Source organism: Chrysemys picta, chromosome 10, assembly GCF_011386835.1.
Source record: "Chrysemys picta bellii isolate R12L10 chromosome 10, ASM1138683v2, whole genome shotgun sequence".
NCBI lineage: Eukaryota > Metazoa > Chordata > Testudines > Emydidae > Chrysemys > Chrysemys picta.
In genome coordinates, this window is record NC_088800.1 from 40,214,843 (window position 1) to 40,242,695 (window position 27,853).

At 48.5% G+C, this 27,853-nt stretch overlaps 1 protein-coding gene, 1 long non-coding RNA gene and 1 other non-coding gene across 3 annotated transcripts; all 3 read right to left on the reverse strand.

The window, feature by feature from the left end:
- Window positions 1-962: 962 nt before the first annotated feature.
- LOC135973973 (uncharacterized) lies at window positions 963-17,557 on the reverse strand. Its single transcript, XR_010591098.1, has 4 exons — window positions 17,346-17,557; window positions 14,007-14,051; window positions 10,404-10,652; window positions 963-4,917 (listed from the first exon to the last, which is right to left on the reverse strand). It is a non-coding gene; the product is annotated as an uncharacterized LOC135973973 (long non-coding RNA).
- On the reverse strand, window positions 16,211-16,282 carry TRNAH-GUG (transfer RNA histidin (anticodon GUG)). Its single transcript has one exon. It is a non-coding gene; the product is annotated as a tRNA-His (tRNA).
- Window positions 17,558-23,326: 5,769 nt separating the features above from the next.
- On the reverse strand, window positions 23,327-25,761 carry LOC135973847 (uncharacterized). The gene is made up of 2 exons (XM_065559012.1): window positions 24,838-25,761; window positions 23,327-23,854 (listed from the first exon to the last, which is right to left on the reverse strand). The coding sequence occupies exons 1-2, from the start codon at window positions 25,238-25,240 to the stop codon at window positions 23,385-23,387; spliced, it is 873 nt and encodes a 290-aa protein (XP_065415084.1). The 5' UTR covers window positions 25,241-25,761; the 3' UTR covers window positions 23,327-23,384.
- Window positions 25,762-27,853: the final 2,092 nt, after the last annotated feature.

Sequence of the window (27,853 nt, forward strand, 5' to 3'; positions counted from 1 at the left end):
CGGCAGCGCACTGACAAGAGTGATGAGGACATGGACACAGAATTCTCTCAAACCGCGGGCCCTGGCGCTTTGAAGATCATGTTGTTAATGGGGCAGGTTATAGCCGTGGAACGCTGATTCTGGGCCCGGAAAACAAGCACAGACTGGTGGGACTGCATAGTGTTCCAGGTGTGGGACGATTCCCAGTGGCTGCGAAACTTTTGCATGCGTAAGGGCACTTTCATGGAACTTTGTGACTTGCTTTCCCCTGCCCTGACGCACCAGAATACCAAGATGAGAGCAGCCCTCACAGTTGAGAAGCGAGTGGTGATAGCCCTGTGGAAGCTTGCAACGCCAGACAGCTACCGGTCAGTCAGGAATCAATTTGGAGTGGGTAAATCTACTGTGGGGGCTGCTGTGATGCAAGTAGCCAAAGCAATCACTGAACTGCTGCTACCAAAGATAGTGACTCTGGGAAATGTGCAGGTCATAGTGGATGGCTTTGCTGCAATGGGATTCCCTAACTGTGGTGGGGCGATAGATGGAACCCATATCCCTATCTTGGCACCAGAGCAGCCAGTACATAAACCGCAAGGTACTTTTCAATGGTGATGCAAGCACTGGTGGATCACAAGGGATGTTTCACCAACATCAACGTGGGATGGCCGGGAAGGGTTCATGACGCTCACGTCTTCAGGAACACTAGTCTGTTTAAATGGCTGCAGCAAGGGATTTACTTCCCAGACCAGAAAATAACCGTTGGGGATGTTGAAATGCCTGTAGTTATCCTTGGGGATCCAGCCTACCCCTTAATGCCATGGCTCATGAAGCCACACACAGGCAGCCTGGACAGTAGTCAGGAGCTGTTCAACTACAGGCTGAGCAAGTGCAGAATAGACTCATAGACTCTAAGGTCAGAAGGGACATTATGATCATCTAGTCTGACCTCCTGCATGATACGGGCCACAAAACCCGAGCTACCCACTCCTGGAAGAATTCTCTCCCTTGACTTAGCTGTAGAACTCCCAAATCATTATTTAAAGACTTCTAGTCGCTCAGAATCCTCCAGCAAGCGACCCCTGCCCCATGCTGCGGAGGAAGGCGAAAAACCTCCAGGGCCTCTGCCAATCTACCCCTGAGGAAAATTCCTTCCCCGACCCCAAATATGGCGATCAGCTGATTCCCGAGCATTGCGGGCAAGATTCTCTAGCCAGACCTTCTGGAAAAGTTCTCTGTAGTAACTTTTAATATCCCATCATTGACCATTGTTATCGACCTATTGACTAAAATCACTGTGTCCCATCAAACCATCCCCTCCATAAACTTATCAAGCTTAATCTTAAAGCCAGAGAGGTCTTTCGCCCCCACTGTTTCCCTCGGAAGGCTATTCCAAAACTTCACCCCTCTGATGGTTAGAAACCTTCGTTCAATTTCAAGCCTAAACTTCCCAACGGCCAGTTTATATCCATTCGTTCTAGTGTCCACATTAGTACTGAGCTGAAATAATTCCTCTCCCTCCCTGATATTTATCCCTCTGATATATTTAAAGAGAGCAATCATATCCCTCCTCAGCCTTCTTTTGGTTAAGGTAAACAAACCGAGCTCCTCGAGTCTCCTTTCATACGACAGATTTTCCATTCCTCGAATCATCCTAGTGGCCCTTCTCTGTACCCGTTCCAGTTTGATTTCATCCTTTTTAAACATGGGAGACCAGAACTGCACACAGTACTCCAAATGAGGTCTCACCAGTGCCTTGTATAACGGAACCAGAACCTCCCTATCCCTACTAGAAATACCTCGCCTAATGCATCCCAAGACCGCATTAGCTTTTTTCACGGCCATGTCACATTGCAGACTCATAGTCATCCTGCGATCAACCAGGACTCCGAGGTCCTTCTCCTCTTCCGTTACTTCTAACCGATGCGTCCCCAGCTTATAACTAAAATTCTTGTTAGTTATCCCTAAATGCATAACCTTACACTTCTCACTATTAAATTTCATCTTATTACTATTACTCCAGTTTACAAGGTCATCTAAATCTCCCTGCAGGATATCCCGATCCTTCTCTGAATTAGCAATACCTCCCAACTTTGTGTCATCCGCAAACTTTATCAGCCCCCTCCTACATTTGGTTCCGAGGTCAGTAATGAATAGATTAAATAAAATCGGACCCAAAACCGAACCTTGAGGAACTCCACTGGTAACCTCCCTCCAGCCTGACAGTTCACCTTTTAGAACGACCCGCTGCAGTCTCCCCTTTAACCAGTTCCTTATCCACCTCTGGATTTTCATATCGATCCCCATCTTTTCCAATTTAACCAATAAATTCCTCATACGGTACCGTATCAAATGCTTTACTGAAATCGAGGTATATTAGATCCACCGCATTTCCTTTATCTAAGAAATCTGTTACTTTCTCAAAGAAGGAGATCAGGTTGGTTTGGCACGATCTACCTTTCGTAAAACCGTGTTGTAATTTGTCCCAATTGGCATTGACCTCAAGGTCCTTAACTACTTTCTTCTTCAAAATCTTTTCCAAGACCTTGCATATTACAGATGTTAGACTAACAGGACTGTAGTTACCCGGGTCACTTTTTTTCCCCTTCTTGAAAATAGGTACCACATTAGCTATTCTTCAATCAAATGGTACCACCCCCGAGTTTATGGATTCATTAAAAATTATCGCTAACAGGCTTGCAATTTCCCGCGCCAGTTCTTTTAATATTCTCAGATGAAGATCATCCGGTCTGCCCAATTTAGTCCCGTTAAGCCGTTTAAGTTTGGCTTCTACCTCGGATACGGTAATGTCAATCCCCACTCCATTATTCCCATCCGTCTCCCTTCTACTATTCCTTGGCCTTTCATTAGCCTCATTAAATACCGATGCAAAATATTCATTTAGATATTGTGCCATGCCTAGATTATCCTTAATCTCCACTCCATCTACAGTCTTAAGCGGTCCCACTTCTTCTTTTTTTGTTTTCTTCCTATTTATATGGCTATAAAAGCTCTTACTATTGGTTTTAATTCCCCTCGCAAGGTCCAACTCTACTCGGCTTTTGGCTTTTCTCACTCCATCTCTACATGCTCTGACCTCAATAAGGTAGGTTTCTTTGCTGATCCCCCCCTCTTCCACTCTCTGTACGCTTTCTGTTTTTTCTTAATCACCCCTCTGAGATGCTTGTTCATCCAGCTAGGTCTAAATCTCCTGCCTACGAACTGTTTTCCCTTTCTCGGGATACAGGCCTCCGACAGCTCCTGCAACTTCAACTTGAAATAATCCCAGGCGCCTTCCGCCTTTAGATCCCTAAATATGTTAGTCCAATCCACTTCCCTAACCAGTCCCCTTAATTTATTAAAATTAACCCTTTTGAAATCGTAAACCTTAGTCTCCGATTTAATTCTGTTAAACTTTCCATTTAGTTTAAACTGAATTAGCTCATGATCACTCGAGCCAAGGTTGTCCCCTACAACCATTTCCTCAACTAGGTCCTCACTACTCACCAGCACCAAATCTAAAATGGCATCCCCCCTCGTCGGTTCAGCAACTACTTGATGAAGGAATTCATCAGCTATCACGTCTAGGAAAATCTGAGCCCTATTATTGTTACTAGCATTTGTTCCCCAATCTATATCCGGGAAGTTAAAGTCTCCCATGATTACACAGTTTCTGTTAGTATTTACTTCCCTAAAAATGTTATAGAGTTCCCTGTCCATATCCGGGCTAGATCCCGGCGGTCTATAGCACTCCCCAAGCACTATCCCAGGGGAGGCTCTAGTAGTTCTTTTACCCAATGTGAGTATTGCCCAGACAGACTCCGTCTTATCCCTTCCCTCACTTACTATTTCTTTACAGTTTACCTCATTAATGACATACAATGCTACTCCCCCTGCTTGGTGGTAGAATGTGCATTTGGATGTTTAAAGGGTCGCTGGCGCACGTTACTGACTCGCTCAGACCCCAGCCAAACCAATATTCCCATTGTTATTGCAGCTTGCTGTGTGCTCCACAATCTCTGTGAGAGTAAGGGGGAGACCTTTATGGCGGGGAGGGAGTCTGAGGCAAATCACCTGGCCGCTGATTACGCGCAGCCAGACACCAGGGCGATTAGAAGAGCACACCAGGAAGCGCTGCGCATCAGAGAAGCTTTGAAAACCAGTTTCATGACTGGCCAGGCTACAGTGTGAAAGTTATGTTTGTTTCTCCTTGATGAAAACCCACCCCCTTGATTGAGTCATTCCCTGTAAGCAAACCACCCTCCCCCCTTCGATCACAGCTTGCTTTCAAAGGAAATAAAGTCACTATCATTTAAAAATCATGTATTCTTTATTAATTGATTGTAAACATAGGGAGAGAAATGACAAGGTAGCCGGGTGGGGTTTGGGAGGAGGATAGGAGGGAAGGAAAAGGCCACTTCAAAAGTTCAAAATAATGACAGCCTTTTGCTTGGGCTGTCCACTGGGGTGGAGTGGGTGGGTGCATGGAGCCTCCTCCCCTGCGTTCTTACACGTTTGGGTGAGGAGGTTATGGAACATGGTGAGGGGGGAGGGCGGTTATACAGGGGCTGCAGCGGCACTCTGTGATCCTGCTGCCTTTCCTGAAGCTCCACCAGATGCCAGAGCATGTCCGTTTGATCCCGCAATAGCCCCAGCATTGCATCCTGCCTCCTCTGATCTTCCTGCTGCGACCTCTCATCTCGAGCGTCCCTCCTCTCTTCACGTTGGTCCCTCCTGTCCTCACGTTGGTCCCTCCTGTCCTCACGTTCACTGGCATCTTTCCTGTACTTTGATACAGTGTTCTTCCACTCATTCAGATGAGCTCTTTCATCGCGGGTCAATTGCATGATTTCCGAGAACATTTAGTCTCGTGTGCGTTTTTTCGCCACCTTATCTGAGATAGCCTTCGGGACGGAGGAGGGAGGCTTGAAAAATTTGCAGCTGTGGGAGGGAGGGAAAAAAGGGAGAGAAGTATTTTAAAAGATACATTTTACAGAACAATGCTTATACTCTTTCACGGTGAACAATACTATTCACATTACATAGTACATGTGATTTTGGTACAAGGTCGCATTTTGCATCTTATATTGAGTGCCTGCGGCTTTGGTGTTAGAGATCACAGATGCAGGGCCGGACAACAGAATTCGGCTTGCATGCAGCCTTGGTAAGCCATTGTCTTTCGGCTTCTGCTAACTTCATTAAAGCAGCGCCCTCCTTTCCCATACCAAGCAAAGCCCGTTGAGTGCTGTGGTTTTCGTGTTAATGTGTAGCAGCAGAAACCAAACTAAACCCCCTGCACCACCCATCCAATTCTCTTGGATGATCGCTTTATCTCTCCCCCCACCACGTGGCTGGTATCAGGGAAGATCCTTGCTAGCCAAACGCGAAAAGCTCAGCGCCAATGCCCCTTCCCCCGCCCACCGCTTGGCTAACTGCAGGGAAGGATTTCTTTTCAGCCACAGGCAAACAGCCCAGTAGGAACAGCCACCTCTGTCCCCTTAATTAAATTCCCGTATTTCAACCAGGTTACCATGAATGAGATCACTTTCCTGAGGATAACACAGCGAGATAAAGAACGGATGTTGCTTGAATGCCAGCAAACACCGGGACCATACGCTGCCAGGCTTTGTCATGCAATGATACCAGATTACTTGCTACTAGCATGGGGTGGTCAAGTGTCCTACCATGGAGGACAGAATAAGGCTGCACTGCCCAGAAACCTTCTGGAAAGGCTTTTGGAGTACCTCCAGGAGAGCTTCATGGAGATGTCCCTGGAGCATTTCCACTCCATCCCCAGACACGTTAACAGACTTTTCCATTAGCTGTACTGGCCACGAATGCATCCCAAGTCCTCAGGGCAAATTAATAATTAAAAAACGCTTGTTTTAAAACCATGTTTTATATTTACAAAGGTACACTCACCAGAGGTCCCTTCCATGGCCTCATTGTCTGAGATAACGCCTTGGGAGGGTTTGTAGGGTTGATAGGGTACTTCAGTCAGGCTGAGAAAAAGATCCTGGCTGTTGGGGAGAATGGAGTGCTGTGTGCTCTCTGCAAGCTCGTCCTCATCCTCCTCCTCCTCATCTTCCCCGTCCGCAGAATCCTCAGGCATGGCTGAGATTACCCCGTCCTCGGAATCCATGGTCAGAGGTGGGGTAGTGGTCGCGGTCCCCCCTAGAATTGCATGCAGCTCAGCGTAGAAGCGGCATGTCTGTGGCTCTGACCTGGACCTTCTGTTTGCTTCTTTGGTTTTCTGGTAGGCTTGTCTGAGCTCCTTAACTTTCACGCGGCACTGTAGTGAGTCTCTATGGCCTCTCTCCATCATGCCCTTGGAGATTTTTTCAAATGTTTTGGCATTTCGTCTTTTGGAACGTAGTTCTGCTAGCACAGAATCCTCTCCCCATATAGTGATCAGATCCCATACAGTCCATGCTGGTGCTCTTTTTCGATTCTCGGACTGCATGGTTACCTGTGCTGATGAGCTCTGCATAGTCACCTGTGCTCTCCACGCTGGGCAAACAGGAAATGAAATTCAAAAGTTTGCGGGGCTTTTCCTGTCTACCTGGCCAGTGCATCCGAGTTCAGATTGATGTCCAGAGTGGTCACAACGGTGCACTGTGGGATAGCTCCTGGAGGCCAATACCGTCGAATTGCGGCCACACTAACCCTAATTCGAAATGGCAATGTCGATTTCAGTGCTACTTCCCTCGTCAGGGAGGAATACAGAAATTGGTTTTAAGAGCCCTTTATGTCGAAGTAAATGGCTTCGTTGTGTGGATGGATGCAGGGTTAATTCGATTTAATGCTGCTAAATTCGAACTAAACTCGTAGTATAGACCAGGCCCAAGAGGCGTTGAAGTCTCTGGTACAGAATACAGGTGAGAAACTTGTTTAGGCAAAGATCTTTCACCTAAGAAGACACAGGAAGCCAGCACTTTGTACTTTTGTGGAAGATCCTAACTGAGGGAAAGTCAGTCATGGCTGGGAAGAATGACTGGAGCAAGAAACCACCTTGAACAAAGTCTGTATCTTGCTAAATTAAGTTTCAGACCTAATGAAATGTATTTTGCTTTGTTTTACACGCAACTCTTTCTCTCTTCATTCCTTATACTTGAACTCACTTAATCCGGTGTATGTTAATAAATGTATTTCATTTTTACCATAAGCCAACTCAGGGCTGTGTTTAAAAGGAAGGGTGCACTTATCCCCAGTTAAGTTAATCATCTGTGATGTGTTTGTGTATCTATAAAGGAACACACAAACCATATCATTTCTCTGAACTGCCCAGGATTTGGCTGGACACTGCAGAGAACACAGTTTGGGGAAAATTCAGGACTAGGAGTGTGTTGGGGTCACCCTGCAAGTAGTAGCCCAGGTTGGTGGAAGCCAGAGTGGGGCTGTAGATAGGCTGCTGGGGTCAGAACTGCTGAGCCAGGGCTGTCTAGCTCACACTCAGGGAGTGACCAGAGGCTGGTTGTGAGCACCCCAGGTTGGGTGCTTCAACAGCAAAGCATTTGTGAAGCACTCAAGGTTCCAGGTAGGTGGTGACACAACCCCTTGCTGGTCTGGATTGCACCCCAGACTCTGACAATGGGATACAGATGTTATAAGTGAGATTAATGCATGGGACAATGTGCAAGCATTCAATAAAGTCTAACACTAAGCACATTTTTATAATTCTAATACCTATTTTAACAATACTAGCACATAGGTGAACAAAACTAATTCCTGCTATGTGTTTGTCAGTATTCAAGTAAGGCAAAGGGACCTTGGCATAAGATGGCACCTGGTTTGCCAGCATCACAGTCACCCTCTAGTGGGTTCACCACATAAGAGACTCTTCTGCTAGTTAAAGGAAGTCCCCCTTTAGCTCAAGGTGTAGAGGTCTGTGCTGTGGGTTAGACTTTTGAAAACAGCTAATTTTTAAGGTGCCTTATTTTGGGAACCCTTTGTTCAACTGACTTAAAAATGTCCTTATAAAGTCTTGTCCGGCCCCTTTCCAGACATTCCAATTTGCACACAACCTGCCTTTGCATGGAATTTTAGAGAAGGTATAAAATTCAGTTTTAAAATAGAAATTTAGTTGCAACTTGAACTATCAGAGCTTAGTGTCCCTCCCAGTATGCTATTGGCAATGTGCACATACGCCCAGTGACAACTGCCATTGAATAGAGGATGTCTCAGTATTCCATGGGATGTGCAGATATGAATTTAAGAAAGTGGTATTTCATAGGCTCTGTAGACTGAAGGAAAAAAATGTGTGATGTTATATTGTAGATGTAGAACAAGGAGTAATGGTCTCAAGTTGCAGTTGGGGAGGTTTAGGCTGGATATTAGGAAAAACTTTTTCACTAGGAGGGTGGTGAAGCACTGGAATGGGTTACCTAAGGAGGTAGTGGAATCTCCTTCCTTAGAGGTTTTTAAGGTCAGGCTTGACAAAGCCCTGGCTGGGATGATTTAGTTGGGAATTGGTCCTGCTTTGAGCAGGGGGTTGGACTAGATGACCTCCTGAGGTCCCTTCCAACCCTGATATTCTATGATTCTATGAAATCCAGGGTGAGGACATACAACCAGACTGTTATAATTTGTAATGGGGGGACAGAGTTAAGATTGCATGTGCTAATTAGCATTTCCTAACTTGTAAAAGAGAGCTTAACCTATAACCTTAGCAGTTTCAGTGTGTTTCATATTGAATTTATAAAAAGAAAGAACATAAAAGCCAGGGATAGAACTGCAGGATGTAGAGCATTGCTGTGTTTGCACCAAATGACAATGTGTGTAAATTACAGAAACTTGAACTATTGGCTATGTGGCACCTGACCCCCAGTGCTATGCATCTTAGGAGGCTGCAGCAGGAGGCTGCAGTGATCTTGCACCTTCTACAGCAGCTTTGGTGCTTCTGTGAGAAGAACAGCTTTTATGGGAAGACAGAAATTATATCAAATTAAAATACACCTCTACCCCAATATAACGTGACCCAATATAACATGAATTCGGATATAACGCGGTAAAGCAGCGCTCGGGGGCGGGCGCAGGGCTGCACGCTCCAGCGGATCAAAGCAAGTTCGATATAACGCGATTTCACCTATAACGCAGTAAGATTTTTTGGCTCCCGAGGGCAGCGTTATATCGGGGTAGAGGTGTAGTATATATTAAATGAGTTTCATATTGATAAGCTTCAAAGTAACTTTTCTCTATCAAGATGCAGATTCCAAAAGATACATTGTTTGACCAATAGCCCAGATCTTGAAAGAATACGTGTCTGTTTTTAAATGAGCAGAGAAGAATCTGGAAATGATTAAACTGATCAAACTTTAAAGTAATTTTTTTTCTGATGGATGAATGAATGTTGAGTGACAGGTTTTGTTGCTAGGGTTTTTCCAATTAGCTATTTTTTACAGGATTTTTACACTGTACTTTCAGTAAACTGTTGACACAATGTCACCTTAAGACCCAATAAGACCACGCCACCTTCCTCAAAAATGCTGTCATGGATTTTTGATATTTTTGGGAGTCTGAGGTGGCGCCCCCTGGGGTCACAGACCTGTGGTGTGCAAAACACTGAATATTTTTGAAAATTGCTAATTTAAATGGGATTTTTCCAAGTTGACCATCAGTACGGATGACCTGAACATGATTGGACCAAGTCACATATTTCCAAGGTTGGCCTCGCACCTGATTTTTCCAAAGACCTTAGAAGGAGGTGCTACAAGGCAAAGCTGGTGAAACTCATAAATTGCAAGTACAAGAGAAGGCCAAGAAGCCTCCTCGCTTGGTGGATCAACAAACCACGTGAGGCCAGACTGATGTTCCAGAATCCCCAGAGTTTTCTTGGGGAAAGAAAGTCATGACATCAACAACCAGGCCATTCCAGCCATTGACCAGTCTCTTGGCACCTGAAGGAGGCCTGCTAATGAGAAACACTGCACCAGCAGAACATCGACATCTGGCTCCTTGCCTGCAGCTCCATCTCCTACTCTACAAGAGTCTAGGAGACTATGAGAGCTGAAGAGTTCATGAGCCCCCTGTTATCTGAAAAACCTTATTTTTCCTTTTTCTATATTTATTAGCTGTGAGACTACCCAGCCTTTTCATATTCTTTAGTTTTACGGAGTGAAAGTGAAAATGACTGTGTGCATGCCATGTGCCTGGGATCACCCATAACATCTAGATGGGTAAGGTGCCAGAAAGAAAAGTTCCCCACAGCCCTAAATATTGTCCAATAAAGTTACTCTTTAATATGTGTTCTGTGTCCTAGGATTAAAAGTCCTGAGAGACACAAAATTGTCATCTGCAGTGTCTGTTTAGAGTTGCCAAACTTCTGGTTTTCAAGAGCATTCTGTTAAAGTCTGTATTATAATATCTCCATTGGAGGTGTGGATCGTGTGAGTGGGGGGTGGGGGGGAGGTGAGGAAAATGTTAGCTACCTGTCACAGGGTGCTCAACTCACTGCTGGGTGGCTCCCCCTTCTGGCGATTAGCTCCACCGGGTTCAGCATCTCCTTTTTTCTCTTCCACCCTTGCTGCTCTCCTCCGGGGTGCCATTTCAGATTTTTTTGGGGGGAGGAGCAAATTTAACCATGAGTCCAGAGGCTACTTGAGCACCCGAAAACTCTTGTTTTTTTTGCAGATAATAACTTAGATACAGTGTTCCTGTCAGGTAATAATTTCTAATTCCTACACAAAGAAAAAATTAAATAAATATTAGACCTACTCAGCTCTAATGCTAACATGTTCTGACACCTTCAGTCAAGTCACTTAAGGGGCACTGGTTAGGGTTAACATTTTAATGTATATTCTTAATTTGTTACTAACTCTTGAATACAATAATTGAAACAATTGTAGAAAAAACTAGATTACTCTCTATCACTTTTTTGCAGTTCATCAAGCTTGGAATAGTTCATTTAACTTTTGGAAACATTCTATTAGGGTAAGATTCCATGAATCTATACTGCACTACCTGGACTACTAGGGGTGTTACCTCACTACAAATAATAGACTAGAAAATGGCTTTAAACGGGAGTGAAACTGACACTTTAAAAGTCACTTTCATAGAATTGCCAACCTCAAATGTTCAAAAATCAAGAATCAGGGTCAACAAAAATCATGAGTTTGGCTTTAAAATAACGATATTATGTAAAAATAATAGATTTAGTGGTTTTTTTAATTTACATTTTCCTTTTTGAGCCTCTAAGGTGCACTGGGGTCACATTTTGAAGCTTTCTCCACAGCCACAAGAGCTAGAAACCTCATTTTTCTTTAAGAATGAAAGCTGAAATCATCACATATCACTTGACTCCAGGAGCTGGGGCTTTAAGGAAAACAATAATTATGAGACTCATGACAAAATCAGGAGAGTTGGCAACACTGCTTTCACTTCTGTTTAAAGGCTAGTTACTTTCGAGAAGGGTCTTAAACACAACACTACAGTGATTGAGTTGCAGTTTTCACAGGAGAATATTTTAAATAAACACCAAGAAAATTCCACATTTTAAAGTTGGGGAAAAAAATTAGACTTCTGAGGTATATCAGGGCCACTGCAGGCAGGAAAGGAAAATAAACAGGCACAGGAGCTCTGGGCAGCTCTTCCTCATGAAAGAAAGTTGGAGGGTCAAATCTTCTAGTCCCTAATAAAATAAAATGTCTATTGCCATCAATGCCTCCACTCATAGATATAAACATCATAGTGAACATGTGATAACATGTGTGGTCAATAACTGTACACTTCAATATCTGAGCCGGAGTTACACATCTTATATGGATTGGCTCAAAGACTACATTTTCTGGCATATTCTGAACAGTGCTGAGCACACAGATCGTGCCCAGTGAATAATACAAATCATGACAATAATCGTCAACTTTATGGACTCTGTGGATGCAATTTCTATTCTTTGTTCTGGAATTGGCCTGAATACAGCTGAAACCCTAAGAATTTGATATATAATCACGTCTGATACTCATACGACACTTCCTCATTGCTTTCTTTTCTCAAACTCAGAACAAAAAATGACAAAACAAAATGGTTTTCAGCCTGGGGCAGAATCTGCCACCCATTGGCGGTTAAGTGCTCTCCTCTCATCTGATTCTCATTCTCTTTCTTTCTTCATCCTTCCTGACCTCTGTGCTGTTTTTCATACTGTCAACCATGACATCCTTCCCAATCACCCCAGACCAATTGCTGGGGTCTTAGAGAACTGGCCTTCTTGGTTTTGCTCCCATCCATCAGAGGCCTCTTTTTTGCAGCATACGGCAGAGAGAAATGCTGGTCCAGTGGATAGGGAGCTAGCCCTGAGAGACCTGGGTTCTACTCTCTTCCCCCCCTGGAATTCCTGTATGATTTCAGGATAGTGCCTTCAAAGGTTTTTAGGCACCCAAAGATGCAGCTAGGCATCTAGTGTGGTTTACAAAGCAACTAACCTTCTAGGCACTTTTGAAAATCCCACTAGGTGCCTAAATACCTTTGAAAATCTTGTTGTTGGTCTCTCTGTGCCTCAGTGTCCCATCTGTACAATGGGGATAACAGCACTGCTCTATCTCACTGAGGGGCTGTGAAGTGAGGTGCTCAGATACTACGGTGATAGGGCCACATAAGTACCACAGGTTGAGTGGGAACTTCTCTATATCACCTCAGTGTTCAAGTGACTGCAATGTGTTTTTCAAATGAGGGGGGTGGGGTGAAGTGTGTTGTTTGTATATGTGGGGAGAGAGAGAGTGGGTTTTTGGAGTGCTGAGAGTGTGTTGGCATGCTATCTTGTAAGTTCAGATCCCCCTAGCCCTCCTTCCTCTCACTCACTCACTCAGTAAACGTGTGCTTTGCCCCGTTGCAGATAAGCAGCCCCTGTCTGAAACGGAGCTCTGAAAAGGCAGTTTGGCATTCCTCAGCCGATTTCACAACAAAGAGAAGAGAGGCCACTTGACTTAAGGGGATTATGGGATGTTTCCGGAGGTCAATCAGAACGCTGTAGCGTAACTCCTCGTTCACACTGGCCCTGGGGTGTCTCAGCCAATACGCAACAGCCATTATCCTTCTTGTGGAGGTGGAGTACTAGGAGCGCTGTAGCCAGGGATTCAGCGCGCTCTACGTGCCTTGCCAGTGTGGACCGGGAGTAAGGTAGAGCTCTCTGTGAGGTTTTATTGCGGTATAAAGTGCCAGTGTAGCTAAGCCCTTAGTCTCCTCTGTTTGCAGCTTAATTGGCTGACTGGGCCCAGCTGGCCAAATTCAACTCTCTCTGGGCCGGTGTGGCACCTCTTCACACCACCACCCTAGAACTGAAGTCTAAAAAAGGAAGCTCTAACTGGCTCTGAAGTTGTGGTTTAGACATTAGATAATTTGGTTTCAGTATTAAACTATTTGACCAGCACCACACTAAAGATCTGTCTGACTTTGGTAAGATTCTTCAGTTGGGATTTATAGCCAAATGGATAGCCACCTTAGATTCTTTCTTAGAATTGATAAGGATCAATTATTTGTAATATTAATTTGACGATTTAACTAACGTGATGATAGTATGACTTTGATTTGATACATATATTCTTAGTTTGAATTAATAGTAGCAGAGCTTTGGTGATATGTGTAACACTTCCTGGGGTACCCCATTATGGGGCACCTCGCTACCACCTGGCTTTAGCGTGAGGCAGTCTTGCCAGTGCCTGCCAGATGGTCAGCCCCCCAACTCCTCTGGTCATGGGCAACACTCCTTTCTAGGCCTCCCTCTTTCTCTCTAGAAGTTAGTGATAGGCACACCCCAATCCTCAAGCCCCCAAACATCTCTCTGGAGTGTCCATCCTCTGCAGAACACTTGCAGTTTTCACAGAGTCACTGCTCCAGCTTACCAGTTCTACCTCAGCTCACCGCCCTGCTTCACATAGCACTTGGATAGGTTTATAGTGAAAGTAAGGAAAAGTTTATTTAACAAAGATTTAAGTAATAGCAAGTAGGAGTATTGGAAAGAAATGGTTACATATAAAATAGAATCATAACATGCATTCCAGAAGAACTTGGACTTAATTAACAAGCTCTGCAATGCTCACCCAAAGTCCTTGCAGCATTTGACTGCCAGGCTGGCTGGGACCTTCCTTTCATAAGAAAAACATGCTGTTAGCTTATCTCCTTAGTGCAGGATCCCATGTGTTCCATCCTTTGTCCTTATTCATAAACAGGACATCCCCCCTGCTGATTTTTTCCTGTAGATTTTCTCTCTTGTAGGTTTCTCAGTCTTTTGACTGGTATCTGACTCAGTATGCAAACAGGTTTCCATTGGGAGGCAGACAATACACACATGGCCAACCAGAGAGATAAGGGTCTGTTACCTCTTGACAGGGACATGTCTGAGGTACGTCACCTCCTGGTGACCTGCCTTAACGCCCAGATCTTAAGAAAACCATTTCCAGTATAGACACATATGTAGCCAATGATTTTAGTTTAGTATCCATTTATCATGTGATGTTATGATTAATCAGTGTGTTATATTACATATATTCTCTGTATGTTAATTAGAGTTGATTTGTAGGATTATAAAAATATAAGATTGATCAATATTTAGAGGAACTAAGTAGTAGACATGAATAAGACAAGCTGAAACGCAAAAATCTGTAGGTCAAGGCCTGCAAGACTCTAGCTAAGCTATTTTAGGCCTTGGAGACAAGAAATGATGTCGCAAGTCAGTGACCGAGAGATAACCCAAAAGATGATGGGAAAGAGATACCAATCGGTAATATTGCGAAAGTATAGCTGGGAAGATTAAAATTAAATCATAAAATGCTGTAACAACAAATATTGTCTCTAACACATGCCTTAACCGCAGACAAAGGTGGTATGTCAATGTTGACAAAACCTATCCAGCCTATAGAATTTGGGATCCTTTGTGTTTCCAGGGGACACAAACCAATAGGAAAGAGAGGGTTGACACTTTCATGTATAGGTGCAGAATGTAGTATAGACAGACTCACGGTATAAAAAGGAGTCCAGTGGCACCTTAAAGACTACCAGATTTATTTGGGCATAAGCTTTCGGGGGTAAAGTATATTTATGCTTATATCTGTAATTTTCACTCCATGCATCTGAAGAAGTGTTTTTTTACCCATGAAAGCTTATGCCCAAATAAATCTGTTAGTCTTTAAGGTGCCACTGGACTCCTCATTGTTTTTGTGGGTACAGACTAACGCAGCTACCCCTCTGATACTTGAGTATAAAAAGGGGTGCCCAGAGCAGGAAAATTGGCTTCCTATGGGAAACTGCAGCAGGAACCACTCTCATATTGATGGTCAATCCATGAGAGGGCCAACAGACTAACACCATCTAGGAGGATGTGAGTAGGTCTGTAGGTATAACCAGTTCATTATACGCATCTATAGGAATTGTATATGCTATGACATTTATTGCTTTGTTGATAACTTTAATAAAATTACTAAAAGATAGATGCTCTTTGTAATTGTATGTTATTTGCCTATGCTCTCATGTGTTCCTATGAACTCTAAATCTAGTTGAACTTGAGACTGTAGCTGACAGAGCCGAACCCACTGAAATATGATTAACATTAAATAGAATAAAAGGTTACACATAACTCCTGAAATATTATCGGCACAGACACTTTGCAGTGAGTATGACGACCTGTGGGTGCCTGGCTCTGGGTAGTGACCTCACATGCCCCCCTTCTGTGAATTGTTATGCAGATATCCGATCCAGGGGATCACTGTTAATCTCTGTGCACCCACAGTGCCCTCTGCCAATTGGCACCCAGGGGTGTCTGGGGGGTCTCAGAATGTTTTCTTGGTTTTGTTTTTAAGTGTTTTAATAAAAGTTATAAGTTACATTGCTTTTGATAAGCAATGTGGGTCCAAAGCCTTTAAGGAGAGGCTGGGTATCAGCCAGTCACCTAAAAGCGTGACCAGCTCCTCCTAATTAGTCTTTGGTTCTCACTCTCCGCAGCCACCACATCTAAAAAGCTGAACCCGGAGGAAAAAGGCTGGCTGTGCCTGGGTTCCTCCTCCCCTGGTAACAGCCTGGCTGTGCCTTAGCACCCTGCCCCCCCATAATGTGCTGGCTGTGCCCTGGTGCCCCCCAACTGGCTGGCCATGCCTGGGTTCCTCCTTCCCCAGTGCCAGAGTGCACCTCAACCTTGTAACAGACTGGCTGTGCCAGGCTGCCGCCCATAACAAGCAGGTGCTGCCTGGGCTCCAGCCTGTTAGTAAAAAGCGGGCAGGGCCCCCATGCCGTGATATCGCTATTGAAGCGATGCCGTGACTCGGATTCGAACCGAGGTTGCTGCGGCCACAACGCAGAGTACTAACCACTATACGATCACGGCGAGCTACTGGGGCTCTGTGACAAGCGTCTGGCAGCCGCCCTCTTCAGAGCGGAGCTGATGACGTCACCACGAGAGTGTGCCTCGGCCGTTCTGTCTCCTCCCCTTACCGTGTCTAGAGCAGCTACTGCGCATGCGGCCCCCAATGGAAGGGGGCGAGCTCTAGGTGGCGCAGAGCTCCATGCAGAGCGCTAAACCAACGGATTGGGGAGCGGGAGGCGGGGCGAGCCGGAAGTGTCCTTAGGCGGGAGCAGTTGGCGCGTGTTCGCTCTAGTCAGGCGCGCGCAGCCACCTCTCAATGGGAAGGGCGGGGCTATGGTGGGCGGTGGGGCCGGCAGCTCTTCCCGCCCCTGCGGGGCCGGTTTGCTCGGCTGCGGCCTTCGCTGTCCCGCCTGGCACTGCCTCTCTCGCGCGGGGACCAGGGAGCCCCTCGGCCGCGCGCAAAGGAGCCCAGCCCCGGGGCGGGGCGGGGGTCTTGAATGAGGGGCAGGCTCCGCCCCCTGTGCACCCCGGCCGGCCTGCGGGCCCAGCCACCCCGCCGAGAGCAGCGCCCAAGGCCGAGTAGGGCCGCGAGATCCCCCATTCCCTCCCCAGCCCCCGGCTGGCCTTGGGGCAGGTCCCCGCTCGCGTCCAGCCAGGGTCTGCCGTGCGTGCTGCCAGCCTCCTGCAGACCCACCCGGGGCCTACGCTGCCCGCTGCTGGGCCCGGCGCTCCCCTGAGCCAGGAGACAGCTGAACACGCCACTGTAAAACAAAGATGTGCCCAGCTGCCCTTCTCAGCACAAGCTTCCCCGACAGACTGGCCCTGCAACAGTTATTCCAGCAGTGTAGGGTCTAGTGCAGGGGTGGGCAAACTTTTTGGCCCAAGGGCCACATCTGCAAATAGGAATTGTATGGTGGGCCATGAATGCTCACTGTGAAAAGGGGTGAGGGCTCTGGAGTGGGGCTGGGGATGAAGGGTTTGGGGTGCAGGAGGGTGCTCTGGGCTGGGATCGAGGGGTTGGGAGGGGGATCGGGGTTGGGGTGTGGGGAGAGGCTCAGGGGTGCAGGCTCAGGGTGGGGCTTACCTCAAGTGTCTCCCAGAAGCAGCAGCATGTCCCTTCTCCGGCTCCTACGCAGAGACATGGCCAGGCAGCTTTGTGGACTGCCCCGTCCGCAGGTACCACTGCTGCAGCTCCCATTAGCTGGGGTTCCCAGCCAATGGGAGCTGCGGGGGTGGCGCTTGGGGTGGGGGTAGTGTGCAGAGCAGAGGCCCCTGGCTGCCCCTATGTGTAGGAGCCAGAGCGGGGCCATGCTGCTGCTTCCGGGAGCCGCATGGAGTGGACCCTGACCCTGCTTGCTGGCTGGAGCGCTGCAGCAGGACAAGCCACAGATGCCACTCGCCAGCGGGAGCTCGAGAGCTGGATTAAAACAGCTGGTGGGCCGGATCTGGCCTGCACCTCTTGTCTAGTGGTTAGAGACAATCTGGCAAAGTGTAACACCACCTGTTTCAGTCATCTGCAGGGACTGGATCTGGGCTCTAATAGTATGAGCCTCTCCCAGTAAAGCTAAAGGAAATTCTTGATAGTAGGGGGAGAGTAACAGACATCCTCTAAAGCAGGCCTGCACAACTCGTAAAGTGGCGAGGGCCATATTACTCCAACGAAAACAGCTGAGGGCCGAAACCCCCCGGCCCCGCCACACCCCCCCCAGCACCACCCAGCCACCCCCAAAACACAACCCCCCCCCTCCCAGCGCCGCCCGCCCCACAGAAACAACCCCCCCAGCGCTGCCGAAACACCCCCCCAGTGCTGCCCAGCCCCCCCAAAACAACCCCCCCAGCGCTTCCTGCCCCGTGGAAAAAAACCCTCCTTCCCCAGCATCACCCTGCTGAAACAGCAGTATTGAACCTTGGTAATATGTTATAGCTGGCCCTAAGATAGTATAATCAAGGTAAAAGAAAAATGTCTTTTTGCTATAAGTAAAATAAGATCTTCCCCCCTACTTTGTAATCAATTGCCCTGTTGAATGAATGAGGTATGAATGAAGAAGGCATGGAAGGCAGCACCTCCAGACAGCTGCAAGTCTTGGAGAGGTGATGGGAGCCAGACCAGATCAGTAGAACAGGTCAGCCACCGACTCGCCGCTTGCCTCCTCAACCCCACACCGCCCCGGCTCACCCACTCAGCCCCCCCTCCCCCACTGCCGGCTCACCTGCCCCCCTGCCACTGCCCACCCGCTCGTCTCCTCAGCCCCCGACCCCTCCAGCTTGCCTACTCACCCCCTGCGGGCTGCATAGTGAGCCCACTCGGGCCGCCTGTGGCCCCCGGGCCGCATGTTGTGCAGGCCTGCTCTAAAGGGATGGAGATCTGTACTGGGTTACTGTGCATTACACTAGGGCTAATCTGGCTCATTTCACTTCCAAAGGCAGAGTTGGAGACATGTACTGATCTCAGCTCTGCCTGACTTCAGCTTGTCTGACCTCTCAGATGCATAAAATGGGTGAATGATTGTGATACAAAGACCTTGTAATCACGGCCCAAACACTTGGCTAATGCAGGGCTCCTGCTCTTCCGTAACAGAAAGTGTACCTAGACTGGCACCAGCAAATACAGAGCTATGGTAAAATGAACTTAACTCTGCAATGTGGGGAATTCTGCTTCACTGCTATGACCCCAGCTGTAAGGGTCTTCTCTGCAGAGGAGATGAGGATTGTAGATATGAGCTGTACTGCTGGTATTGTGAAAGGACAGCTACTCATTAATCCACAAGGAGCCCGGTTTTGTTGGGGCAGGCAAGTCTCAGGAGCGAGCTCAGCATGGAAAGCAGCAGAGCTCCACAAAGCCCACATTGAGTTCCCTTGGCCACACTCCCTCCTTGGGGCCAGAGCATAGACGTGCACAGCACATTTCATTAGGGTGTGCACCCAGGGAGCCCCGTCCTGCCCCCATCCACTCCTCCTACTTCACACCCCCTGACTGCCCCCGTCAGAACTCCCAACCCCCCCTGCTCCTTGTCCCCTGACTACCCCCTCCTGGGACCCCTGCCCCTAACTGCCTGCCAGGATCCCACCTCCTATCTAAGCCTCCCTGCTCCTTGTCCCCTGATTGCCCTGACCCCTATCCACCCCCCGCCCCCTGACAGACCCCAGGACTCCCATGCCCCATCCAACCCCCCCTGCTCCCTGACTGCCCCCTCCAGAGACCCCCCCATCCCTAATCACCCCCCCCGGGATCCCACCCCCTATCCAACCCACCCTGCTTCCTGTCCCCTGACTGCCCCTACCCCTTATCCAACCCCCCTGGACCCAGACCCATTACCATGAGGCTCCTAGCAGCATGTTTGGCTCCACGCAGAGCCAGACACGCTGCCCCGTGGGAGCAGGCAGCCCCGCCCCTCAGAATGCTGCACGCGCGGCAGCATGGCTCCGGATGAGCGGGGAGTATGTCTGCCTCCGCGCGGAGCCAAACACTGACCCGCGGGAGCGCACAGCCCCAGCCCTCAGAGTGCTGCGCGCGTGGCGGCATGGCTCCAGGGGAGAGGGAGGGACCGGCGACTTGCTGTGCTCGGCTGGGCACTCTGGCCCGGGAGCGCGGACCCTGCGGCTTGCTGCACCAGGAGAGTGGGGCCATTTTCCTACCCCTGCATTAGGGTGTGCCTGGGCACATCCGGCCCACCCTGTGCGCACGCCTATGGTCCAGAGTGCCTCAACCATCCCTTAGAGGGATTCCTGGACTGCCCCCTGCAGACCAGTACCTCCTGGGAGCAACTCAGTGAGAAGCCTCAGCACTCAGAACGTGGTACAGTACTGCCTATTAAACCTTTCTGTGCTGTCCTGGATGTCCTGCTGTCTGTCCTAGCCTCGTTCTCAACATTTGTCCTGATAGTATTAGGACTGGGAGAGCCAGGTCCAGGTCAAGTCCCCTGCCCTGGAAAGACCACAAGGGAATCTGAATTTTTCATGGGAAGAAATATACTTTCCCAACTGACCCATCCCAACAGCCTCTGTCCTTAGCTGGGGGAATTGGATTATGCTACCTGTTTCCACCCCATGGGGTGGGGCTGGATACAGCCACTTGCCCCCTTCCTCCCCACTTGGCCTCACTCTGCCTCCATGGCTGGGAGCACAGGCTTCTGCTGTCCATCTGCAAAGGGCTGTGACAATGTGAACCAAATTGGATGTTGCAGAGCAGGCACAGAATCGCCCCAGTACACTGAGCTGGGCAGTACTGTGCCATGGGGAGGAGGCATTTCTTCTGGGCACCAACTGGGGATGAGCCTAGGACAGGTGTCTTGATAGCCCTGGGATATTCTTACCAGCTGGGATCGCTGGATAATGGGGAGGGGTAGAAACAGAGAGAGAAAAGTGAAGGGATGGCAGAGAGATAGAGAGGGAGAAGGAATTGGTGTTTTATCATTCGAGGGCTTGATTTGTGATTTCCATCTTTTCTATGGAAATCACGGAATTCATTGTGCAGAGTGTATGTGTGCATGAGGGCCATAGGCAGGCCCATTATGAGAAATTTTAAGGCCCGGTACATGTTAGCTGAGGTCATACCACCTTGCATTTCACTTTATTTATACAGATGTTACAGCTGTTTGGGGGGCCCCTTGAGCTCAGGGCCACAGTACAATTGTCCCGCCTTTCCCTCTCCCTCTCATCAGCCCTGGGGATAGGCAGTGAAGCGGGATTATATCTGTTAAACAGACAATGAGAAAGGGTATGTCTACACTACGAGAGTAGTTCGATTTTACTTAAATCGAATTTGTGGAACCGATATTACAAAGTCAAACGTGTGTATCCACACTAAGGACAGTAATTCGACTTTGTGAGTCCACACTAACAGGGCAAGCGTCGACATTGGAAGCGGTGCACTGTGGGCAGCTATCCCACAGTTCCCGCAGTCCCCGCTGCCCATTGGAATTCTGGGTTGAGCCCCAGTGCCTGCTGGGGCAAAAAATGCGTCGAGGGTGGTTTTGGGTAACTGTCATCATTCAACCGTCACTCCCGCCCTCCCTCCCTGAAAGCGCCGGCAGGCAATCACTTCGCGCACTTTTCTGGTGAGTAACAGCGTGGACGCCACAGCACTGCGAGCATGGAGCCCACTGCGACCATCGCTGCAGTTATGGCCGTTGTCAACACCTCGCACCTTATCATCCACCTTTTTCAGAGTCAGATGCTGAGAAATCGGGCGAGGAGGCTACGGCAGCGCGGTGAGGACATTAAGTCTGAGAGGGGCACAGACCTCTCACAAAGCACGGGACCCCGCGCCGTGAACATCATGGTGGCAATGGGTCATGTTGATGCTGTGGAACGGCGATTCTGGGCCCGGGAAACAAGCACGGACTGGTGGGACCGCATAGTGCTGCAGGTCTGGGATGAATCACAGTGGCTGCGAAACTTTAGGATGTGTAAAGGAACTTTCCTGGAACTTTGTGAGTTGCTGTCCCCTGCAAGGACACCCGGATGCGAGCAGCCCTGACTGTCCAGAAGCGAGTGGCCATAGCCCTCTGGAAGCTTGCAACGCCAGACAGCTACCGGTCAGTCGTGAACCACTTTGGCGTGGGCAAATCTACCGTGGGGGTTGCTGTGATGCAAGTAGCCAACGCAATCGTTGAGCTACTGCTGTCAAAGGTAGTGACCCTGGGAAACGTGCAGGTCATCATAGATGGCTTCACCGCGATGGGATTCCTAAACTGCGGTGGGGCTATAGATGGAACTCACATCCCTATCCTGGGACCGGACCACCAGGCCAGCCAGTACATTAACAGAAAGGGCTACTTTTCAATGGTGCTGCAAGCACTGGTGGACCATAGGGGACGTTTTACAAACATCAACGTCGGATGGCCGGGCAAGGTTCATGACGCTCGTGTTTTCAGGAACTGTGGTCTGTTTAGACGGCTGCAGGAAGGTATTTACTTCCCGGACCACAAAATAACTGTTGGGGATGTGGAGATGCCTATAGTGATCCTCGGGGACCCTGCCTACCCGCTAATGCCCTGGCTCATGAAGCCCTATACAGGCACCCTGGACAGTGAAAAAGAACTCTTCAACTACCGTCTGAGCAAGTGCAGAATGGTGGTGGAGTGTGCTTTTGGACGTCTCAAGGGGAGATGGAGAAGCTTACTGACTCGCTCTGATCTCAGCGAAACCAATATCCCCATTGTTATTGCAGCTTGCTGTGTGCTCCACAATCTCTGTGAGAGCAAGGGGGGACCTTTATGGCGGGGTGGGAGGTTGAGGCAAATAGCCTGGCTGCTGATTATGCCCAGCCAGACAGCCGTGCGATTAGAAGAGCCCAGCGGGACGCGCTGTGCATCCGGGAGGCTTTGAAAGCTAGGTTCCACAGTGAGCAGGGTAACCTGTGACTATTACGTTTGTTTAAAGAGAAGCTGAACCTGCCCCCGTTTCTTTACCCACTTAATCTTGACTATCCTCTGCAGTTACATAGCCCGTTCACCCTGTTCCCCCCCTTCCAACACACGTTTAAAAATAAAATAAATGGAACTTTGTTAATTAACACTGTTTTCTTTATTACGGATTTCGCGGTAAAGTGTTGAAACTGGGACGCAGACTGTGGTAGGGAGCGGGCGTAGTGATGGAAAGAACGCTTCTAAACTCGAGGAATGACAGGCTCCTGCTCCTAGAGTGGTCCGTAGTGGTGGACTGGTTGTTTCAACGGAGCCTGTCACCCCTACTTTTCGGGACTCTGTGTGTGGGGCCTATGTGACTTTGTGGCGGGGGAGGACAGTTACAGATCCCCTACTGCGTGGCTCTGTGATCCAGGCTAAGGACCGCTGCATAAGATCTCTAACTGCCCTCCCCCTCCTCCCCCCCCCCCCCCCGCCAGAACATGAAAACCACCTCCCAGACTGACCAGGGTGCCTAGTGACTGCAATGTGTGTGTGACCTTCTGCTGAACCTGCCTCCGTGTCTGTACCCTGGTAAAGGTGACTGTCCTCTCCAATTACCAACCCCCTTCCCCCCCTTCAAACACACTCTCCTCTAAAAGAACATGACGGAAACAGTAATTAACAGAAACATATTTTTTATTAGCAACTAGTCTACACAGTTAGGGGATGAAACTGGGATGGGGGCTTGGGTGAGGCGGGAAGGAAAGGACTTATCAAATTTTTGGGAACGAGAGCCTTCTGGTACTTGAGCAGTCTGCAGGAGTGGAGTGACAGTTATCACGGCCCCTGCCGCCCCTTCTTCTTGGGACTTTGGGTGAGGGGGGTATGGGACTTTGTGGAGGGGGAGGGCGGTTAGAGATAGACTGCAGCGGGGCTCTGTCCTCCTGCCTCCGGTCCTGCAGAACATCCACAAGGCGCTGGAGCGTGTCCGTTTGCTCCCTCATTAGTGCAAGCAGTGTTTGGGTCGCCTGCTGGTCTTCCTGCCGCCACCTCTCCTCCCGTTCGCTGTGTGCTCGCTGGTATTGCGACATGTTCTCCCTCCACTGGGTCTGCTGGGCCGCCTCAGCTCGGGAGCAGCCCATAAGTTCTGAGAACATGTTGTCCCGTGTCCTTTTCTTTCTCTGCCTAATCTGCGCCAGCCTCTGGGAGGGGGATGCCGGGGTAGGTCGGGAGACATTCGCAGCTGTGGGATGTGAAAAAGGGAGTGAATTCCTCACAAAGATACATTTTTGTGAACAATGAACATAGTCTTTCTCTGTGAAGAAGACCATGCACAGCACCTATCACATGCGCACTCAGGACAAGGTCGAATTTTCGGCCTTCGCATTCAGTGCCTGGGGTCTTGCAGTGGAGATCAGACAAGCGGGGCAGGACAGCGGAATTCGGGTAGCAGGCTGACATGGTAAACTGTAGACTTTTGGCTGCTTAAAACTTAATTTATAGCAGTGCCCTCCTTTCACGTTCAAAGCAATGCTCCTAGCGTTGGCCAGTTCCTGCTTCCGGCAAGCATGAACTCTGCCCCTGTCCCACCCCCTCGCAGCTGTCCCCGGGAAAGATCCCTGTATGCTGCCCCTCTCCCGCCTCCACCGCGTGGCTGTAAACCGCCGGTTACAGTTATGTAAAGGAACAGGCAATCAGTCTCAATACTAACATTCCCCTAATTCAAAGCAGGTCACTATGAGCGACATCACTCTGATGAGGATTTCTGACACAGAGAAAGACCGCATGCTGCGTGAAAGCCAGCAAAAACCATTGCCATATGCCGCTATGCTCTGCGAGGCAATGATCCCAGAGTACTTGATGATAGCCTGGCACGGAAAAGTTTCCTACCACGGAGGACGCAATAAGGCTGCTCTCCCCAGGAACCTCATGCAAAGGCTTTCCAATTACCTCCAGGAGAGCTTCGTGGAGATGTCCCATGAGGATTTCAGCTCTATCCCCAGACATATAGACCTTATTTTCCAGTAGCTGCACTGGAAAGGACTAAAAAGTAGAGCGCCTAGGGCAAACTAATCATGATAATCCGAACATTGTTAGATTCTTTTGCAGTAGTTACACTGCCAAGGACTAAAACGTTAAGCGCCTAGGGCAAACTAATCATGAAAAACCCATTGTTAATATTCCTGTTCTGTTCAAAATAAATGTTTACATGTTTAAAACACTTACCGACTGATCCTTCCCCTGATTCAGGGTCCGGTTTAACGCCTGGGGAGGGTTGGTAGGGGATCTCCGTGAGGGTGATGAAGAGATCCTGGCTGTCGGGGAAATCAGCGTTGTAAGCGCTGTCGACTGCCTCGTCCTCCTCATCTCCTTCCTCATCTTCCCTGTCCGCTAACATCTCCGAGGAAGCGGCTGTCGACAATATCCCATCCTCAGAGTCCACGGTCATTGGTGGGGTAGTGGTGGCGGCCGCACCTAGAATGGAATGCAGTGCCTCGTAGAAACGGCATGTCTGGGGCTGGGATCCGGAGCGTCCGTTTGACTCTTTGGTCTTCTGGTACCCTTGTCTCAGCTCCTTGATTTTCACGCGGTACTGCGTTGCATCCCAGCTGTATCCTCTCTCTGTCATGGCTTTGGAGATCTTCTCGTAGATTTTTTCGATCGCAGCTCCGAAAGCACAGACTCATTGCCCCACACAGCGATCAGATCCAAGACTTCCCAATCAGTCCATGCTGGGGCCCTCTTTCTATTCAGCGATTGCATGGTCACCTCTGCTGGAGAGCTCTGCATCGTTGCCAGTGCTGCTGAGCTCGCCACGATATCCAAACAGGAAATGAGATTCAAACTAGCCAGACAGGAAAAGGAATTCAAATTTTCCCGGGGCTTTTCCTGTGTGGCTGGTCAGAGCATCCAAGCTCGGATTGCTGGTCAGAGCATCCGAGCTCGGATTGCTGTCCAGAGCGTCAACAGAGTGGTGCACTGTGGGATAGCTCCCGGAGCTATTAGCGTCGAATTCCATCCACACCTACCCTAATTCGACATGGCCATGTCGAATTTAGCGCTACTCCCCTCATTGGGGAGGAGTACAGAAATCGAATTAAAGAGACCTCTATGTCGAACTAAATAGCTTCGTTGTGTGGACGAGTGCAGGGTTAATTCGATTTAACGCTGCTAAATTCGACATAACCTCCTAGTGTAGACCAGGCCAAGTGGATTGTGAGTGGCTGTATTTGTGAGAAAGAATGTGGCATTTGGTGCATATTTCCTCATGTGTGAGTGCACGTGAGTACATGCCTTCTAGTTCCTTTTCAGCATTAGAATCCAGATTAGGTACTAGGCATAAACATCAATCAAGATATTATATGACTCTATTGCATTTCAGCTCTAAACCAGGCCTGGGTAAAGTTCTTAGTGGAGAGAGATGAGGCCATCCTGTCTATGGCTGACTGAGTCAGTTAAGGCAATATCTGTTCTTTCTAAGTACTTTTTATCATCTGTCCTTGAAGTGTTTAAGAAACACTACAGCAGAAAGTTCATTTATTTGGGTAAATAGACACATTTTTGGCAGTAGTCTGGCTGCTCATCTAAGTATGTAATTCCTTGGCTTTAAGTCTTAAAAAAGCTCCCAAACCAATACATATGAATTAGGAAAACCCTATGCTCAGCTGTATGTTTCAGAATACTTTTTGGTATTCATTGTTTGGATTGCAGTAGTAGCTAGGCACTCAGTTAAGTTTGGAAATCCATTGTGTTAGGCATTGTACATGACACAGATGGTCCCTGCACTGAGAAGCCAATAAAGGCATGACCCCCAGGGTCCTTTCTGTCTCTGGCCTGTTCCTTTATCAAGGCGTCCTACCAAAGTCATTATGTGAAAATATCTAAATTGGGATAGAGATGAGTCATCCAGGATAAAGAAAGCAATCTCTGAACTATCAGTGATTATCTTTGAGAACGGGTGGAGGACAGGTGAGGTCCCAAAGGACTTGAAAAGGGCAAACATAGTACCTGTCTTTAAAATGGGGAACTAAGGGTATGTCTACTCTGCAATTAAAAACCTCCATCTGGTCCGTGCCAGCTGATTTGGGCTCGGGGGGCTTAGGATAAGGGGCTGTTTAATTGCAGTGTAGATATTGGGGCTCCAGGTGGAGCCCAGGCACTAGGACTCTGCAAGTTGGGAGAGTCCCAGAGCTTGGGCTGCGTCCCAAACCCAAACACCTACACAACAGTTAAATGGCCCCTTAGCCTGAGCCCAAGTCAGCTGGCAAGGGCCAGCTGTGGGTGTCTAATTGCAGTGTAGACATATACAAAGAAGATCAGGGAAATTGTAAACCAGTCAGCCTAACTTCAACACCTGGAAAGATACTGAAACAAATTATTAATCAATTTATAAACACCTAGAGGATAATAGGGTTATAAGGAATAGCCAGCATGGATTTATCAAGAAGAAACCATGCCAAACCAACCCAATTTCATTCTTTGACAGCGTTATTGGCCTAGTGGATAATAGGAAAGCTATAGACATTATATATCTTGATTTTAGTAAGGGGCTTTTGACACGGTCCCACATGACAGTCTCATAAGCAAACTTGGGAAATGCGTCTAGATGAAATTACTATAAGGTGGGTGCACAACTGGTTGAAAGATCATACTCAGAGTAGTTATCAATGATTCACTGTCCAACTGGGAGAGAGTATCTAGGGGAATCCCCTGGGGTTAGTCCTGGGTCTGGTACTATTCAATATTTTCATTAATGACTTGGGTAATACTTTTCATTAATGACTTGGGTAATACTTACAAAATTTGCAGATGACACTAAGGGTGGGAGGGTTTGGAGGACAGGATTAGAATCATAGGCGTGCGCACGGGGTGTGCCGGGTGTGTCTAGGCACACCCTAATGCCCTGCGCTCCAGCTGGGAAGGCTGCTCCTACCCCCTCCCCTCCCCTCCGCACCTGTTTGCGGGGCAGGCTCAGATCAACTGCTCCCTGCTCCAGCAGGGGCTGAGCGAGTCTCAAAAAAAGAAAGAAGAAAGAAAGCCTTAGGTTAGGTGTGGGCGGGAGTGCGGGGCTATCATCAGCAGCACAGCCAGCCCCTGCTTACCTAGGGCTGCCCTGCACCTCTTGTGCTGGTGGCCATGATGGCATCCATGTGTATGGTTGCTCCCTGCCAGCCAGGCTCGACTCTGGCCACAGCAGGCAGCAGGTGACCCACGGGAGCCCAGCTAGGCTAGGGCTGGGTGC